Consider the following 19,217-nt stretch of genomic DNA (forward strand, 5'->3'; position numbering starts at 1 on the left):
CCTTTAGCTGGCCATGGATGAGAGAGAGTCAAGAAGCTCAGCCTTCTGGTTGGCTATTCTGTGTGTAGTCCTACATAGAGAGCGAGAGCTGTTTCTGCCTGCAGCAGCAGCTCTGTTCCTGCTCTCGTCTTATTACTTTAACTAGTGAAAGTAGCCATTGTTCTGTTCTCTCTATCACAGTGACATCTATCACACTACACTGAACACTAGAATACCTACCTGTCGTCTATTGGACTTTGTCAAACAGCCTTTAAACCCATGGTAACTAAAACGTTCTAGTCTTTGTTGAAACCATGGCGACTCATCATAGTGTTCTAACTCAATTTTCATTTGGGTGGTTTTTCCCGACCTATTAAATTTGGTTCCAGACCGCTTAGCTATTTCCTTATCGTTGGCTACCTTGGAGATTCAAATTCGACTCTGATTCATATCCATATAAAGGCATAGAACTGGGCCAGAGAGCATGTCGTCTGTAGGCTTTACAACACGGCTTTTGGCACAGTCTGGTTTCTGTAGATCATGTGAAAATTGATTCAGTTACTTCTTTGACCATCATTTTCTACCAGCTGGATAGGGAAGGGTACACAGAGAGAGAGAACAGTCTGAAGTTAGGCCTAAAATGTGCTGAATGACCCAGTGGGGTTCCTCCACTACTTTTTTCCACTCTCCTGTAGTGTACCCTTGTCCCTAACAGTGACATTTTCCATGTCTGGTCAATATGCAAAGTAGGGTGCAGCAGTTGCATAATGATTGATTCACCATCTCTCATGTAACCTAGTTCTCATCCAACCAACCAGGCCTAGTTTTTAGGACTATTGACTTTAGGACTATTGCCCTGCGTCGGCAGGGTTTGGCCGGGGTAAGCTGTCATTGTAAATAAGAATTTGTTCTTAACTGACTCGCCTAGTTAAATAAAGGATAAATAAATGTAATAAATAAAATAGTACAGCAACAACTCCACTCAGCATACGGAATGAACACCACTCCCTCCCTATATGTCACATTCAGTTGTATATATTGCACAAGCATTTCCTTTCATAAGAGATCCAATAACCTCTCTCAATTTCACTGAAAGCACTTACAGTAGCATCACTGCATGGTACTTGTTGGCTTGAATACATTATACACTGCCAATGCCATGGAGACTCGCGTTGTCGCCAAGGTGGCTTGCTTCTGTCGAGCGACCAGCCAAGAGCGAGCCGACATCTAGCCCAGTGACAGACAGACGGGCTGGTTTATAATCCAGGCAAGGCTCTATGGAAAAAGTCAGACAAACATATGTTTAGTCTAAATTCCTGAGTAGAGTGAAGTGGTTGTCTTTGACAGACTAGACTAGGCCTGTGTGAGGGTGAACCCCCCCTGGGTTGCAAGGAGTCTGCAAGGAGGTGTTTCCATGGTAATGCCTGTGTTTCCCCCCCATGTGCAGCCTCTGGGCTCACTCCCATCGTGTGTGTGTAAGAGATACCTTCTCTGCCTCCTGTTTGACTCGTACTTCCTAGAGGGCACCGATAGCGAGGGATCAGCTGGGAGTAATAAAACAGCAGTGTACCATCTCCTGAGTCGACTCACACAGGTTGGAAGAAATACATTTCTAGACTAGGGGGACACTAGAGGGATGGACAGGGGGAGACTAGGGGGACAGAGACTATAGAGACCGGATTAGTGCTGAGTGATTAGTAATTTGTTGGTTTGGTTTCAGTTGGATTATAAAACAATTGGTTTGTTCTCCATTTTGGTTTCTTCATCTTTTTTTGTTGACATTAAATCCATTATTAAATAATGACATTAAAATCATTTTAGAGCTTTTTAATGGAAATACAATGGCAAAAATAGTGAAAAGTCAAATTGCCAAAACACAGAAAATATTCCATTGTATCTATCATTGTATCTGTCAGGCCCACATTGGGTAGATCCAATAGGAAATCACTATGAAATAATACAATATTTCAGTTGTGTATATTACTTAGTTCTTATTTGGATACTTTCTTATTTTTCATTCCTTAAGTCACCATCTCATCTCTGCTCAGGCAGTAGCAACCAAACTGCCAGACACTGTTCTCTCTTCTTCCCATTCTGTATGGGCTTTGCAGCCATGCTTTGGTCTCTTTTTTTAATGTAGTGATCTCTCTCTTGTCGTGATATGTCCCCGCAGGAGGCTTTTTACCTCTTGGTAGGCCGTCATTGTAAATACGAATTTGTTCTTAATTTACTTAGTTAAAGATCTAAACCGCTGTGAAATATATTTTCCATAACCAAAAATCTTGTATATTTAGCTGTTTTTGAAGCTGGTGTACAAATCTGAAAGTAAGACGCAAAAATTATAGAATAGAACGGGTAGCATAGAAATAGCACACAGAACAGATCTAGCTATTCTTAGACTTGTGTTCAAAGGGGATGAAATATCTATAACTCACATTTCTTTGAATTTGGTCAGGTTGCCTATAAAGTTACATATTGTAGCTTTTAAATAAAAAATAATCATCCTATTTCGCTAGGCTGACCTGCCTTTGCATGCTGCAGAGCTGTCAGACAATCATTTTATTAGTTCTTCGAAGTAGATAAGGCATACTTTCACGAACTCTGTCTATCCCGATCTCGTTGTTTTTGTGTACAGTCGTGGCCAAAAGTTTTGAGAACGACACATTAATTTCACAGTTTGCTACTTCAGTGTCTAGATATTTATGTCAGATACTGAAGTATAATTCTAAGCATTTCATAAGTGTCAAAGGCTTTTATTGACAATTACATGAAGTTGATGCAAAGAGTCAATATTTGCAGTGTTGACCCTTCTTTTTCAAGACCTCTGCAATCCGCCCTGGCATGCTGTCAATTAACTTCTGGGCATGCTATTCTTGCATAATCAATGCTTGGAGTTTGTCAGAATTTGTGGGGTTTTGTTTGTCCATCCGCCTCTTGAGCATTGACCACAAGTTCTCCATGGGATTAAGGTCTGGGGAGTTTCCTGGCCATGGACCCAAAACATCAATATTTTGTTCCCCGAGTCACTTAGTTATCACTTTTGCCTTATAGCAAGGTGCTCCATCATGCTGGAAAAGGCATTGTTCGTCACCAAACTGTTCCTGGATGGTTGGAAGAAGTTGCTCTCGGAGGACCTGTTGGTACCATTCTTTATTCATGGCTGTGTTCTTAGGCAAAATTGTGAGTGAGCCCACTCCCTTGGCTGAGAAGCAACCCCACACATGAATGGTCTCAGGATGCTTTACTGTTGGCATGACACAGGACTGATGGTAGCGCTCACCTTGTCTTCTCCAGACAAGCTTTTTTCCGGATGCCCCAAACAACCGGAAAGGGGATTCATCAGAGAAAATGACTTTACCCCAGTCCTCAGCAGTCCAATCCCTGTACCTTTTGCAGAATTATCAGTCTGTCCCTGATGTTTTTCCTGGAGAGAAGTGGCTTCTTTGCTGCACTTCTTGACACCAGGCCATCCTCCAAAAGTCTTCGCCTCACTGTGCGTGCAGATGCACTCACACCTGCCTGCTGCCATTCCTGAGCAAGCTCTGTACTGGTGGTGCCCCGATCCCTCAGCTGAATCAACTTTAGGAGACGGTCCTGGCGCTTGCTGGACTTTCTGGTGCTCCCTGATGCCTTCTTCACAACAATTGAACCGCTCTCCTTGAAGTTCTTGATGATCCGATAAATGGTTGATTTAGGTGCAATCTTACTGGCAGCAATATCCTTGCCTGTGAAGCCCTTTTTTGTGCAAAGCAATGATGACGACACGTGTTTCCTTGCTGGTAACCATGGATGACAGAGGAAGAACAATGATTCCAAGCACCACCCTCCTTTTGAAGCTTCCAGTCTGTTATTAAAACTCAATCAGCATGACAGAGTGATCTCTAGCCTTGTCCTCATCAACACTCACACCTGTGTTAACGAGAGAATCACTGACATGATGTCAGCTGGTCCTTTTGTGGCAGGGTTGAAATGAAGTGGAAATGTTTTTTGGGGGGATTCAGTTCATTTGCAATTAATTGCAATTCATCAACACTTTTGGCCCGACTGTACATTCCTCTTTCATGCAGTCTGTTTGAATCCAACCTAACATAGCAGGCAAAAGTGTATCCATCTCTGTATGAGATGGTGGGGGGGGGGGGGGGGGGGCGCTATGCATTATGGTCTTTGCAGTTAATTACCATGTTTCTGCGCTGATCTATGCTGAATATTTTCTAACTCCCTTCAGCCCAGCGTTCCACTCTCGTGAATGATGTGATTTCTCTCTAGTGAAACGGCGTGTTGTGCTCAGAAAAATCTGAATCAATTTGGTCAATTAGTTGTTTAACTGAAGAAAAAAAAATAATTGCTCAGCACTTGACTTGGGACACTTGAGACAGCTTGGGGTAATATAACAGTAGTCCACCAATACACTCCTGCGTTTGTCTCTGACAGGTTTGGTGAAGGGAAGACGAAGGGTGTGTGTTTCTGGCATATTCATTGTGTTGTAACTCAAGCACATCAGTCGGGCTGTTTTCTTCATCATTTTAAGTCCCTCTTCTTTGACTTAAGAGACACAGCGTCCTGTTTTTGAAATAGTCTACAACTAACTAGTCGCTAGGTGGAAGGGTGCGTGTTTTTTTAAATTTAAATCTCAGGCAGTGGTTGTGTGTGTTTGTGTTGCTTATGCCTCATTAGAGTAGGGATCTGAGGCTGAGTGTTGAGTAATGCTTGTGTAACATCGTTGGGGCCTATCACTGAGGGCTCTGAATAGCTGTTCTCCTTTCCTATTGTGAGCTAATCAGGATCTGTCCTCCATTTCCCTCAGTAGGATTAGTGCTGGAGGGTGTGTGTGTGTGTGTGTGTGTGTGTGTGTGTGCGTTCAGCAGTGTGTTTTGGGTCAGGCATGCTCTAACTGGCTAGGCTAGGGTGTACTGTGTGTTAACTCCACACCTAGATTCATAGGTCACATTTCAGGGAATTATACTCCTGCCTAAGAATATGGATATACTGAAGAGTTACTTGTCTTCCCGCCCTAACAGTGGGAGTCGTTGTCCACAAGGCGGCATGGCAGGCTGTCTAGCCGCCCGCCTGTCCTTTCTTTGGATTGCGGAATACATCTCTTTATTTCATTACTTTTTTACCTGGTCATTGTTAGTTTTTGGGTCACAATTTGCTTAAAGAAATGTATCATGACTTAATCAGCCTTAATACCTCACACAGGGGGACAGATGTGACCTACAACACAGATAATGATGCATTTAACAGTCTTTTGTTGTAGGTCACATCTGTCCCCCTGTGTGAGGTATTAAGGCTGATTGATTGGACAGACTGAGGTGACCTCTAATGTCATGGTGGGGGGGGGGGTTCCTCCCTCAGTCTTTCTATTGGATAAGGATCATCTGTAAGTACATCAGTGAGGTCAGGAGACGAGGAAACAAAGCCAACATGGCAGTTTATTTTGAGCTGCATCATTGTTTGATACCCTGAGGATTGTTCAGTCACCCCTTAATTATACTGTTCTGTGGGCATCATGTCCTCATGTGCCCACATATTCCCGATTTATAAATAAATAATAATAAAAAATAATAATTGTCTCTACCCACCCATCCGCAATGCCCATGATCGATGCCCTGATGTTCAACTGTAAATCGTGTTTGTCTTGTGACCTGTTCTTTCCCATCTCTCCTCTCACACAGTGTCCTGTGCCCATAGTTGATGTACTGATTTTGGCATAACGTGATTGTTTTTCTGGCTCTGCCTGCCACAACACAGTAACTACATAGCCATGCTTGATCAACACCCTGGTGTTTTCATTCCTGAACTAGACCTACTGTATGCCCCCACGATGACCTACCTTTTACAGCGTTTGTTTTTCTGACCTAATCTGTGCCCTCATCCTTCCTCCAGAGTGCCCACATGCCCATGATCGATGCCCTAATGATGGCCTACACTGTGGAGATGATCAGCATAGAGAAGGTGGTGGCCTGCGTCAAACGCTTCTCCACCTTTAGCGCTTCCAAGGAGCTGCCCTTTGACCTGGAGGACGCCATGGTCTTCTGGATCAACAAGGTATGGTGGGAACACAAACTCTCTTTCCTGCGGACTCCGTAACATAGTCTGTCAGCGGCCGACATCGATCATAAGCCTGAGACATTCAGAAAAAAGAGGAACTGAGTGAATGTTGCTTTTGTTCCAGGTGAACCTGAAGATGAGGGAGATCACAGAGAGAGAGCTGAAGGTCAAGCAGCACCCGCTGGAGTCTCCCAGTCACCAGAAGGTAAGGCTGGAGACCCACAGATCTCATGGCACTCCCACAGAGGGAGAACAAGGAAACTGAAGCGCTAGAGCCAAAATGGCCCCCATGGAGCTATTTTGATGCATCCTTACAGGCGATTGCTGCTCTCGATGCATCAAGTCTCTGGACTTCAGTCCATGGCTCCAGGACACATTGCAAGAATAATTGCAGTTTAAAAAACAATTTATTTGTATTTATTCAGATTAGTCTCATGGAGATGACATCCTTTTCAACAGAGATGTGGTCCAAGTCTACAGAGCTCTTTATCTCCTGCCAGTTGGGGTTGAATCCTGATTGACCTTTTTCTCCTAACCCTTAACCCGGAAGCAGATCCAATCCTGTCTGTGACCTCTGACCTATTGACCTTTTTTGCTCCTATTCTTCCTGTCTGCCCCCCCCCCCCCCTTCCCTGCTACTTGGATAGTCTCCCTCCAAATGGTATTGGAAACTAGTACCTGTAAGTTGGCTGCTAGTAATCCCCCCTCCTCCCCCTTGCACGCATAGTTCTGTGTCGATGTGCACACCGCACCATCGTGGCTCATCCAAGCCCATTCTGTGCTGCTTGTAGCCAGTGAGTCAGCCAGCCAGTGGGAGGAGGCTGGTATCTTTGTGTTAAGAATGTCACACTGTTGTTGTCCGGTGGTTTTGGTAATTTGCTGAACTACATTTTGGACCTTTCATTTCAAGCCTCTGCAGACTATGTGCAATCATGATAGATGGTGTGTTTGAGAGAGTGACAGTGTGTGAAGAGATGTCTGGGTGAGAGCGAGAGAGCTGTGAATACATCTCTCAGCCCCTGCTTTCATGATTTGCTTATGCTGAGATGTTGGCGCCATTGCCACCCGTGCCCGCAAAATCTGTCATGCCCACCCCTCCTATGCTGTCTGCTATGCCCATGTGGTCTCTCCCTGGCCCCTCATGGTGTCTTTATACTTGCCCAAGGTCTCCTTCTTACTCTCTGCTGTCTGTGTGTGTCTCAGTCTGATTTCATGCACGCCTTGGCCCAATGCATGCTGGAGCCAGAGGAGCTGGAGCCCTCCATAGTGGTACAGTTCCAGTAGTCCTAATCCTCTATAGACCTCTCACTTCTCTTCCTTCTGTAGGGTGGATGGGAAACCTTTTAGTCCTAGTTGTCTAGTTGTTCTCCAGTTACCCTTATAGAGTTAGCATATTGGTGTCAGATTAATATTTGAGATACAGTTGAAGTCGAAGTTTTTCACAATTCCTGTTTTAGGTCAGTTAGGATCACCACTTTATTTATTTCAGCTTTTATTTTTTTCATCACATTACCAGTGGGTCAGAAGTGTACATACACTCAATTAGTATTTGGTAGCATTGCCTTAAATAATTTAAACTTGGGTCAAACGTTTTGGGTAGCCTTCCACAACCTTCCAAAAATTAGTTGGGTGAATTTTGGCCCATTCCTTCTGACAGAGCTGGTGTAACTGAGTCAGGTTTGTAGGATCCTTGCTTGCACACACTTTTTCAGTTCTGCCCACCAATTTTCTATGGGACTGAGGTCAGGGCTTTGTGATGGACACTCCAATACTCCAATACCTTGACTTTGTTGTCCTTAAGCCATTTTGCCACAACTTTGGAAGTATGCTTGGGGTCATTGTCCATTTGGAAGACCCATTTGTGACCAAGCTTTAACTTCCTGACTGATGTCTTGAGATGTTGCTTCAATATATCCACATAATTGTCCTACCTCATGATGCCATCTATTTTGTGAAGTGCACCAGTCCCTCCTGCAGCAAAGCACCCCCACAACATGATGCTGCCACCCCCGTGCTTCACGGTTGGGATGGTGTTCTTTGGCTTTCAAGCATCCCCTTTTTCCCTCCAAACATAACTATGGTCATTGTGGCCATACAGTTCTATTTTTGTTTCATCAGATCAGAGGACATTTCTCCAAAAATTACGATCTTTGTTCCCATGTGCAGTTGCAAACCGTAGTCTGGCTTTTTTATGGCGGTTTTGGAGCAGTGGTTTCTTCCTTGCTGAGCGGCCTTTCAGGTTATGTTGATATAGGACTCATTTTACTGTGGATATAGATACTTTTGTACCTGCTCTTCACAAGGTCTTTTGCTGTTGTTCTGGGATTGATTTGCACCTCTCGCACCAAAGTACGTTAATCTCTAGGAGATAGAACGCATCTCCTTCCTGAGCGGTATGACGGCTGCGCGGTCCCATGGTGTTTATACATGCGTACTATTGTTTGTACAGATGAACGTGTTACCTTCAGGCGTTTGGAAATTGCTCCCAAGGATGAACCAGACTTGTGGAGGTCTACAGTTTTTTTTCTGAGGTCTTGGATGATTTCTTTTGATTTTCCCATGATGTCAAGCAAAGAGGCACGGAGTTTGAAGGTAGGCCCACAGGTACACCTCCAATTGACTCAAATGAAGTCAATAAGCCTATCAGAAGCTTCTAAAACATGACATAATCTTCTAGAATTTTCCAAGTTGTTTAAAGGCACAGTTAACTTCTGACCCACTGGAATTGTGATACAGTCAAATAATGTGTAAAAAAAAAATCATGCATAAAGTAGATGTCCTAACCGACTTGCCAGAACTATAGTTTGTTAACAAGACATTTGTGGAGTGATTGACAAATGAGTTTTAATGACTCCAACCTAGGTGTGTGTAAACTTGCGACTTCAACTGTTAGTGTTTTGTATTATGGTAGTTACCCATGTAGAATTAGCATAATGGTGTCAGAATAGTATTCGAGGTGTGTTGTATTATCGTAGTTACCCTTATTATGCCCTAAAAATGTGTCGTCAGATTGAAGACAGTGCATGTAGTAACATGGTTAATTGTTGCAGTAAATGTTTAGTATGGTTCAGCTGGAGCCATAAGTACCGTACTGGCCTCGCTAGTAGACTACAGCAGTGATGAACTCAATAGGCTAACACAGGGAGGGTTCCACAACACCGTTAGCCAGCAGAAGTGGGCCAGTGATTCCCATGTGCCTCCCTCTGTACCAGTTGCCTGGTTTGACCATGCTGACAGTGACACCGCATTCCCAGAGAGGGGTGGGTGTCAGGCCAACCATGGCTCCATATCACCGCTCTATAAAGCAGGGGTTCTCAAAGTGGGGTCTACAGGGGGTCCGTGGCCAGATCTCCCCCCCCCCCCCCCCCCCCCCAAAAAAAAAAAACTAACTACTTTGTTCAAGTAATCTGTGGAATAAGTTTAGCAGGTGTTAAACAGTGAAACTGTATATTAATAAAATTAATGTTCTTAACCTTACAACATGGTCCTGGGAGACTCACAGGGATATTGGTATCCACAGAACTTCACCAGTTGTAGAATTTCAGGATATTAATGTAGCTTGAAAACTGCAACATTTTCTCTCTGATGCCAAGGGATTTAAAATGTTCCTTTCCAGGGCCCGAGACAGAGTACAACTCTTGTATGCTATTTTTATCTCACTCGAGTTGTGTTCTGATTATGAGGGGATCCCTAATGAACTTGCCATCACAAAAGGGGTCTCTGGCCCCAAAAAGTTTGTGAATCCCTGCTATAAAGGACCACCCCACTCATCTCCACCCACCTAAACACAGACTGGGGCTTATTCAGGGAATGCCACTGAATTAATTCAGATAGTTCATTATCTAGACCAGAAATTATTCTGTGTTTTCCACGAGGGCATCATGTCTGCTCTAGTCATGACATTTTCATCCTTCTAAACGTTGCCTTCTACTGAATAAGCACTAGGCTATATGATGTAGGCCATGACTGTGTATATGACTGGACAAAGCCATGGATCACGTGACACATTCATACACATGTGAAGACTCGATAGCGCATTTGAAGCCAAGGGAGTCTGTTAAGATGGCGTATCATATTGGAGGTTTTTGTGTTTGCGGTTTGAGCTATTCCAGGAAGTGACGTTGCTGACTAGCTCAGTGCTGCCCCCTCATTGAATATTTCAAGTTGAAGTCTGACCGGGGTACTGCAGGCTGCCATTAGCAACTCAATTATACTTCTTGTGTGAGTGATTTTATTATAATCTGTTCAAGAACATCTGGTGTAATAGAAGCAGTTATTGGTACCATAATTGTCTTCGAAAATGTGTATTTATTTACATGAAGATTGTCCACAGTTTGCCATTTTCTCCATCATTGTAATGGGGGAACATTTTCTGCAAACAATGTCTGCAGTACTGTGGTCGGCCTTGAATTTATTGGCTTAAGTGAGAGAGGGCAGTCATTCTCCTCTGGATTGGAGCCTATAATAAGCCAGCCTTATCTCTTTGTATTCCCCTCTGACTCGCTCCCTTCCCCTGGTGGTCAGGTGAGGTACCGCAGGGAGAACGCCTTGGGCCGCCAGCTGCCCTTCTTCCCCCTGCTGGAGGATCTGATGAGGGACGTGTGTGACGGCGCCGCCCTCCTCACCGTGGTCCACTATTACTGCCCCGACCACATGAAGCTCCACGGTACATCATGGGACGACATCTGTCCTCAACAAACTGGGGTTTCATCATTAGATGTTAAATCTATCCTTTTTTCTCCCTGATTGGTCAGGAATCCCAAATTTTGTCTGACCTCAAACAATTAGTAAAATCATGTCTTTAACCTGTTTTGTAATTGAAATGGTCCATTGAGCTCTACTCCAGATCTATGTTGTGGACATTTGACATTGAATCTGTGTTGTGCCCTGACTGCCAAGGAGGATTGCATGTGACATTACTAAACATCAGGTCAATGAGCTCCATCCTGACCTTTTTGACCTCTGTATCAGATATCTGTCTGAAGGAGGTGACCTCCATAGCTGACAGTCTGTACAACATCCAGCTGCTCAAGCAGTTCTCAAATGAATATCTCAACAAGAGCTTCTACCTAACCATGGAAGATATGCTCTACTCTCCACTGGTTCTCAAGGTAAATAAGTCCTTTGGTATTTGTCGTCCCTGTAGCTGTGTTTTTCCCTGTAGCTGTGTTTTTCAGTTTGTTTTTCACTGTAGCTGTGTTTTTCCCTGTAGCTGTGTTTTTCCCTGTAGCTGTGTGTTTCAGTGTGTTTTTCACTGTAGCTGTGTTTTTCAGTGTGTTTTTCACTGTAGCCGTGTTTTTCAGTGTGTTTTCCCTGTAGCTGTGTTTTTCAGTGTGTTTTTCACTAGCTGTGTGTTTCCCTGTAGCTGTGTGTTTCCCTGTAGCTGTGTGTTTCTCTGTAGCTGTGTGTTTCCCTGTAGCTGTGTGTTACCCTGTAGCTGTGTGTTACCCTGTAGCTGTGTGTGTTACCCTGTAGCTGTGTGTGTTTCCCTGTAGCTGTGTGTGTTTCCCTGTAGCTGTGTGTTTCCCTGTTTTTCACTGTAGCTGTGTGTTTCCCTGTAGCTGTGTGTGTTTCCCTGTAGCTGTGTGTGTTTCCCTGTAGCTGTGTGTTTCCCTGTAGCTGTGTGTTTCCCTGTAGCTGTGTGTTTCCCTGTAGCTGTGTGTTTCCCTGTAGCTGTGTGTTTCCCTGTAGCTGTGTGTGTTTCCCTGTAGCTGTGTGTGTTTCCCTGTAGCTGTGTGTTTCAGTGTTTTTCCCTGTAGCTGTGTGTTTCAGTGTTTTTCACTGTAGCTGTGTTTTTCAGTGTGTTTTTCAGTGTGTTTCCCTGTAGCTGTGTTTTTGTGTGTTTTTCACTGTAGCTGTGTGTTTCCCTGTAGCTGTGTGTTTCCCTGTAGCTGTGTGTGTTTCCCTGTAGCTGTGTGTTTCAGTGCTTTTCCCTGTAGCTGTGTGTTTCAGTGTTTTTCACTGTAGCTGTGTTTTTCAGTGTGTTTTTCAGTGTGTTTCCCTGTAGCTGTGTTTTTGTGTGTTTTTCACTGTAGCTGTGTTTTTCCCTGTAGCTGTGTGTTTCCATGTAGCTGTGTGTTTCCCTGTAGCTGTGTGTTTCAGTGTTTTTCACTGTAGCTGTGTTTTTCAGTGTGTTTTTCAGTGTTTTTCACTGTAGCTGTGTGTTTCCCTGTAGCTGTGTGTTTCCCTGTAGCTGTGTGTGTTTCCCTGTAGCTGTGTGTTTCAGTGCTTTTCCCTGTAGCTGTGTGTTTCAGTGTTTTTCACTGTAGCTGTGTTTTTCAGTGTGTTTTTCAGTGTGTTTCCCTGTAGCTGTGTTTTTGTGTGTTTTTCACTGTAGCTGTGTGTTTCCCTGTAGCTGTGTGTTTCCCTGTAGCTGTGTGTTTCCCTGTAGCTGTGTGTTTCCCTGTAGCTGTGTGTTTCCCCCGTCACTGTAACTTTGAGGATTTTGTTTTTCTGTGTTTCTAAGGAAGCACTTGATTCATTGATGGTTTTGGTAACGTGTTGTATGTCATTGTAGTTGAGTTTCTCTAACGTGGTTCTTGTTTTCACTATTCAGCACAATGTGATGGTGTTCATCGCTGAGCTCTTCTGGTGGTTTGAGACCGTCAAGCCAGAGTTTGTCCAACCCAGGATGGAGGAGTTCAGAGATGGTGAGGATCATCTCTATGGGTGTGTTGTGGTCTGAATGGGATGGATCAACAAATCAGGACAGGCAGGAGAGAGAAAAGGAGTATTTTAGGACCTCCTTACAGAACATGTGGTTCAACTGGAGTGTCTTTATTTTCATTTCTTCCAATGACATTTCAATGCAAATGTGTAAATGATCCCCATGCAATGTCAATAGTCTAATATATAGTGTTTAAATTTAGCTGATAATAATAATATTATTGGTTTTGGATGAACTTGACCAGAAGTTAAAATAGGCAGCTGCAGTTTTGTATATTTGTATTTATTTCACCTGTATTTAACCAGGTAGGCTAGTTGAGAACACCTTTATTTAACCAGGTAGGCTAGTTGAACACCTTTATTTAACCAGGTAGGCTAGTTGAACACCTTTATTTAACCAGGTAGGCTAGTTGAGAACACCTTTATTTAACCAGGTAGGCAAGTTGAGAACACCTTTATTTAACCAGGTAGGCTAGTTGAGAACACCTTTATTTAACCAGGTAGGCTAGTTGAGAACACCTTTATTTAACCAGGTAGGCTAGAACACCTTTATTTAACCAGGTACACCTTTATTTTGAACACCTTTATTTAACCAGGTAGAACACCTTTATTTAACCAGGTAGGCTAGGAACACCTTTATTTAACCAGGAACACCTTTATTTAACCAGGTAGGAACACCTTTATTTAACCAGGTAGGCTAGAACACCTTTATTTAACCAGGTAGGCTAGTTGAGAACACCTTTATTTAACCAGGTAGGCTAGCTGAGAGGTAGGCTAGTTGAACACCTTTATTTAACCAGGTAGGCTAGTTGAACACCTTTATTTAACCAGGTAGGCTAGTTGAGAACACCTTTATTTAACCAGGTAGGCTAGTTGAGAACACCTTTATTTAACCAGGTAGGCTAGCTGAGAACACCTTTATTTAACCAGGTAGGCTAGTTGAACACCTTTATTTAACCAGGTAGGCTAGTTGAGAACACCTTTATTTAACCAGGTAGGCTAGTTGAGAACACCTTTATTTAACCAGGTAGGCTAGCTGAGAACACCTTTATTTAACCAGGTAGGCTAGTTGAGAACACCTTTATTTAACCAGGTAGGCTAGTTGAACACCTTTATTTAACCAGGTAGGCTAGTTGAACACCTTTATTTAACCAGGTAGGCTAGTTGAACACCTTTATTTAACCAGGTAGGCTAGTTGAGAACACCTTTATTTAACCAGGTAGGCTAGTTGAGAACACCTTTATTTAACCAGGTAGGCTAGTTGAGAACACCTTTATTTAACCAGGTAGGCTAGTTGAGAACACCTTTATTTAACCAGGTAGGCTAGTTGAGAACACCTTTATTTAACCAGGTAGGCTAGTTGAGAACACCTTTATTTAACCAGGTAGGCTAGTTGAACACCTTTATTTAACCAGGTAGGCTAGTTGAACACCTTTATTTAACCAGGTAGGCTAGTTGAACACCTTTATTTAACCAGGTAGGCTAGTTGAACACCTTTATTTAACCAGGTAGGAACACCTTTATTTAACCAGGTAGGAACACCTTTATTTAACCAGGTAGGCTAGTTGAACACCTTTATTTAACCAGGTAGGCTAGTTGAACACCTTTATTTAACCAGGTAGGCTAGTTGAACACCTTTATTTAACCAGGTAGGCTAGTTGAACACCTTTATTTAACCAGGTAGGCTAGTTGAACACCTTTATTTAACCAGGTAGGCTAGTTGAACACCTTTATTTAACCAGGTAGGCTAGTTGAACACCTTTATTTAACCAGGTAGGCTAGTTGAACACCTTTATTTAACCAGGTAGGCTAGTTGAACACCTTTATTTAACCAGGTAGGCTAGTTGAGAACACCTTTATTTAACCAGGAACACCTTTATTTAACCAGGTAGGCTAGTTGAGAACACCTTTATTTAACCAGGTAGGCTAGTTGAGAACACCTTTATTTAACCAGGTAGGCTAGTTGAGAACACCTTTATTTAACCAGGTAGGCTAGTTGAGAACACCTTTATTTAACCAGGTAGGCTAGTTGAGAACACCTTTATTTAACCAGGTAGGCTAGTTGAGTGTCTCCAGCTTCAGTGATTTTTGTAGTTCGTTCCAGTTATTGGCAGCAGAGAACTGGAAGGAAAGGCGGCCAAAGAAGGAATTGGCTTTGGGGGTGACCAGTGAGATATACCTGCTGGAGCGCGTGCTACGGTTGGGTGCTGCTATGGTGACCAGTGAGCTGAGATAAGATGGGGCTTTACCTATCAAAGACTTGTCGATGACCTGGAGCCAGTAGGTTTGGCGATGAGTATGAAGTAAGGGCCAGCCAATGAGTGATGGAGTCTACCTGTACTAGGTTGCAGTGAGTGGATGGGTAGTATGGAGCCATAGGTTTGGCTTAAGGGCCAGCCAATGTGTGACAGTGGTGGGTAGTATATGGGGCTTTGGTGACAAAACGGATGGCACTGTGATGGACTGCATCCAATTTGTTGAGTAGAGTGTTGGAGGCTATTTTGTAAACGACATCGCCGAAGTTGAGGATCGGTAGGATGATCAGTTTTAAGTACAATAGTTACATTATTCTCCACCTCTTACCCACCTCTGTTTTGATTGACACCTCTCCACTTCTCTCACAACAGCCCGAGCCATGGCTCAGCCGAAGAGTGCCCGCCCCTCAGTGCCCATCTCCAACGCCACCAAGCGCAGCTTTCAGGTTACCCCTGGCATCCCAGAGGCCTCGCTGTCTGTTTCTGCCCAGAGCAGCCCTGATGGCAGGTACTCCCTGTACCCTGCTGAAGGCTCTGACCCTCTGTAAGTTCCTCCTTCCTCTCTGTCCACCCACCCTTCTCATTTCATCAACCTGTTTTATTTATCTCCTAGTTAGCTAGACAGGGATGAAGAGATCTAGTGTAGAGATCTAATGCTAGTGTTGATACTCAGTTCTCTCACCTCTTTGTTTCCAGCTCACCACTTTCTACCTTTGCTTTGTCCAACACTGTGTTTATCAATGTTAATGAATTGATGTTTCACAGTACATCCAGCCAAATAAATGGATAGCTTTGTAATACCACCACCATTTCAGAGATCATTGCTTATCATGTGCTGGTTGTTCAGAGGGATGGTCAAAGAGTAGCTGATTGGATTAAAGGGACAATAGGTCAGATGGGCAAAGGTCATAATGTCAACTGACTGGTGGTGTGCCTGTAAGGTCTGTGGTTATGAAGAAAACACTTAGTTCGTACTTCTTATGATTCTTAAATGCAAGCAATAAAATCTCCAGTGATTCCCTGTGAGAATACGAGACTGATAATGTAGAGAATGTGGGGTCAATCTGCTTTACTAAAGGTGTAAGAGGGGCTAATCCCTTATACTGTGTTGGTACTTAAGACCTTCTGAATGAATTAACATTTGCCAAGAAATAATATATTAAGACCTACTGAATGCATTCACACAGCCTGGATAAAATATATCCTGCAAAGATGGAATTGGAATTTGATCTGCTGCTTAGAGAGATCCTGCAAAGATGGATCATGAATGTTGACTGCTACGCTACTGCTAAAAGATTATTGTGGACTTGGTTGGTAATCTAAGTGGTTTGTGCCGTTTTGATTATTTTCAGTAACAAGGGAGGTCCTGGGGAAGCCTTCAGCCCCTCCCACCCACTCCTCCCCCTAAGGCAGAGACAGCAGCAGGGAGAGGACGTATCAGGTGAGGGTACTACACAACACCACAGTTATCATTTACTATAGAAGACTACTAAAAACTATCCATGGCTTTATACAAGTTACATTGAGCCCTTTCTGATGGCTGTGTAGTTTTTTATTATAGTGGAATATTATTACAGCTCATATTTCAAGAGATGGCTTTTCTGGTCTGCATTGTAGGTAGCTGTGTGATCTATGTTGTCTGTGTATCTAGGCATCAGAAACCGCTCCAACTCCTTGGAGAACAAACATCCACGAGGCTCAGTGCAGGCCTGGTCTGACAGGAGACAGAGGTGTAGTATGAGAATAACACTGACCTCCCTTCTTGCTCTGAAATGTTCAATCAATGCATGTTTCAGAGATTTGGGTGACTAATTGGGGGATATTTCACCAAAATCTGTCATTTTGTAAGTAAAACAAACCCTTTTCTACTTGATGTCCAATGTTGTGCATCTCACTTCTTCCCCTCTTTTTCTAGGCCGACGTCTACGCTCAACCCGTACACGTTTGGCATCTCAGCCACTGACAGCGATGGTGACAGTGTGAGTCTGGCCCGCTCCATCAGTAAAGACAGTCTGGCCTCTAACATAGCCAACCTCACCCCCAAACACCAGGTTCTCACCCCCCAGGGCCACGACCAGGTAGGCCGTGCCCCTGTCAGCCCCGCCCCCCGCCGAGTCAACGGTCACGGCCTTCTGGGAAACGTCAATATGGAGGAGGCACTTGTGGCCGTGATGAGGACAGACGCGTCAGCCTCTCTTCCCAGTCAGGGAGAGGCGACGCAGCAAACTGCTGGGGCTGAGCCCAAGGATTGTTCTTATTTAGAACCTCTGATGCCTGCTGTGTTGAAATCGGTGAAAGAGAAGTCTGTATACCTGAACAAGGAGGAGGAGAGCGGGGAGGTGGGTCGATCGCGGGGAGGGGGTTCTATCCGGAGAGTAGAAGGGGGACCTGAACTTGTGGCGTCGGCCAGGAGGAAAACCCCCACCACCCTAAACCGGACCTACACTCCCGCCTCTAGTGGGGAGTTTGACTTGTCTACTGAGATCTCACTGGCTGGGCCACTCCAGGGACAGGGGGCCTTCAATCCCATGGACACAAGCAGTGTGGACCCCGACTCCAGAGTTCCAGCAGGTGGCTTCTACCTCCACTCTGACAGCGAAGACCAGAAGCCTTGGCAGGAGCCAGACCTGGACGAGGCTCATGATGAAGACCTTGATGAAGCCCTCACCACCAAGGACCCAACTAGGCCTAGGAAGACCTTTGACGAGGAGGAGGAGTCAGCCAAGCTTATGGAGGACCTGAAGGTGAAAGAAAAGAGGGACAAGGACAAAGGGGATGATTGTAGTAGCGGTCGCTCGAGCCCCTGTCTCAGCACCCACTCCCAGGCCAGCAGCCTAGCCAGCGGCAGCTTACGCATGACCAGCTTCGCTGAACGCAAGGCCCAGCAGCGCTTTGGCAGCAACCAGGACCTGCGAACCAGTGCCTCCAGCTCCCAAAGGACCACCCCGGATGGCTCTGAGTGCAGCGGGCCCCTGTCCCTGCCCACCTCCCGGAGGCTGAAGATGGACCAGAGCCCCTCCATGCCCCAGGGGGGGCGGGGAGACGGGGGGACCAACATGCTGGCTTCTGAGCTGGTTCAGCTCCACATGCAGCTAGAGGAGAAGAGGAAGGCCATTGAGCACCAGAAGAAGAAGATGGAGATGCTGTCAGCCAGGCAGAGACAGAAGCTGGGCAAGGCTGCCTTTCTGCACATTGTCAAGAAGGGCAAGAGCGACACCCTGCCCCACCTGCTCAAAACAGACTACTGCAAAGAAGAACTCAATGGGGACAAAGGAGGAAGCTCAAAAGACGACTCTTGCGTGGACGCTCTGAGAGGGGCCACAGAGACTGAGTCTGCCACCTCGCCTGTCCCAGATGCCTTAGAGACGGTGGACAAGAAGGGCAGCTGTAGTCCTGGTCTGCTGCTGGATGAAGAGCTGGACTTGGATGAGTGTAACCGCTCCATTGAGATGCTGAATGACGCCATCGGCAGCATCCAGCAGCAGATGATGCAGCTTTCCCTCCAGCAGGACCTGCTGATGAAACAGAACGTACAGTCCCCTCCCAGGGTCCCGTCTCCCTGCTCAGTCAATGAGAAGACCAGCGGATCTGAACCCAAGGCCCGACCTGCCGTCCACTTTGTGGATTTGGGCAGCGGCGCACCAACCACCGGCATCGCTCCATCCAGGAAACCACCCAAGCTGAGTTCGGCCCGTGGCCCCAGGACCAAGCTCTCAGAGCTGAAGCTGGCCAAAGAGCACGGCAGGCCGGGCCTGGCATCAAGCAGGGCTATCACCCCACCCCACAGCCTGGAGACCCTGCCTCACCTGAGGCAGTTTCCTGGGGGCAGGTCCCCCAGGGCGGACCACCCCGACGTCAGCTCCAAAACCCCCTCCGCAGGTGCAGAGACAATCAGTGGGCAGGACAAGCCTGGACGTCGTGCCACCTTCAGGCTCCACGACGAGGCTAACCTGCGCACAGCGGCCCATATCGAACCAGTGGTCGTCACCCCAGAAGTGTCCTTTGAGCCGTGCCTGTCCAGTACCCTGAGGGAGGGGGAGCTGAACTCCTCCGACGGCTCGGGGAAGGAGAACATCCCCTTGGAGGAAGTGTCGAGGAGCAAAGCCCCCCTGATCGAGGTGGACCTGTCAGACCTGAAGGACCCAGAGGAGATGGAGGCAGACGGGGGGCAGGACAGCACCATGGATGGAGAGGAAGGGGAACAGAAGTCTGGCCTGGGATTCTTCTTCAAGGTACATCTGAAATGTTGTCTTTTTACATTGTGTG

General features: G+C 45.4%; 1 protein-coding gene across 2 annotated transcripts in view; it reads left to right on the plus strand.

Moving 5' to 3' along the window:
* The window catches only part of LOC139389356 (calmodulin-regulated spectrin-associated protein 1-B-like), a 32,313-nt gene that overhangs the window by 8,712 nt on the left and 4,384 nt on the right, over window positions 1-19,217 (plus strand). Inside the window, exons 4-13 of one of the 2 annotated variants that reach the window (XM_071136044.1) lie at window positions 5,866-6,027; window positions 6,155-6,235; window positions 7,234-7,299; window positions 10,555-10,696; window positions 11,002-11,141; window positions 12,587-12,680; window positions 15,324-15,495; window positions 16,304-16,392; window positions 16,603-16,681; window positions 16,867-19,183. In XM_071136044.1, the coding sequence (XP_070992145.1) occupies window positions 5,866-6,027; window positions 6,155-6,235; window positions 7,234-7,299; window positions 10,555-10,696; window positions 11,002-11,141; window positions 12,587-12,680; window positions 15,324-15,495; window positions 16,304-16,392; window positions 16,603-16,681; window positions 16,867-19,183 (3,342 nt within the window). The remainder of the gene's footprint in view (window positions 1-5,865; window positions 6,028-6,154; window positions 6,236-7,233; window positions 7,300-10,554; window positions 10,697-11,001; window positions 11,142-12,586; window positions 12,681-15,323; window positions 15,496-16,303; window positions 16,393-16,602; window positions 16,682-16,866; window positions 19,184-19,217) is intronic. The other variant, XM_071136045.1, reaches the window with a different exon arrangement.

The sequence above is a fragment of the Oncorhynchus clarkii genome, chromosome 30 (assembly GCF_045791955.1).
Source record: "Oncorhynchus clarkii lewisi isolate Uvic-CL-2024 chromosome 30, UVic_Ocla_1.0, whole genome shotgun sequence".
Taxonomy (NCBI): domain Eukaryota; kingdom Metazoa; phylum Chordata; class Actinopteri; order Salmoniformes; family Salmonidae; genus Oncorhynchus; species Oncorhynchus clarkii.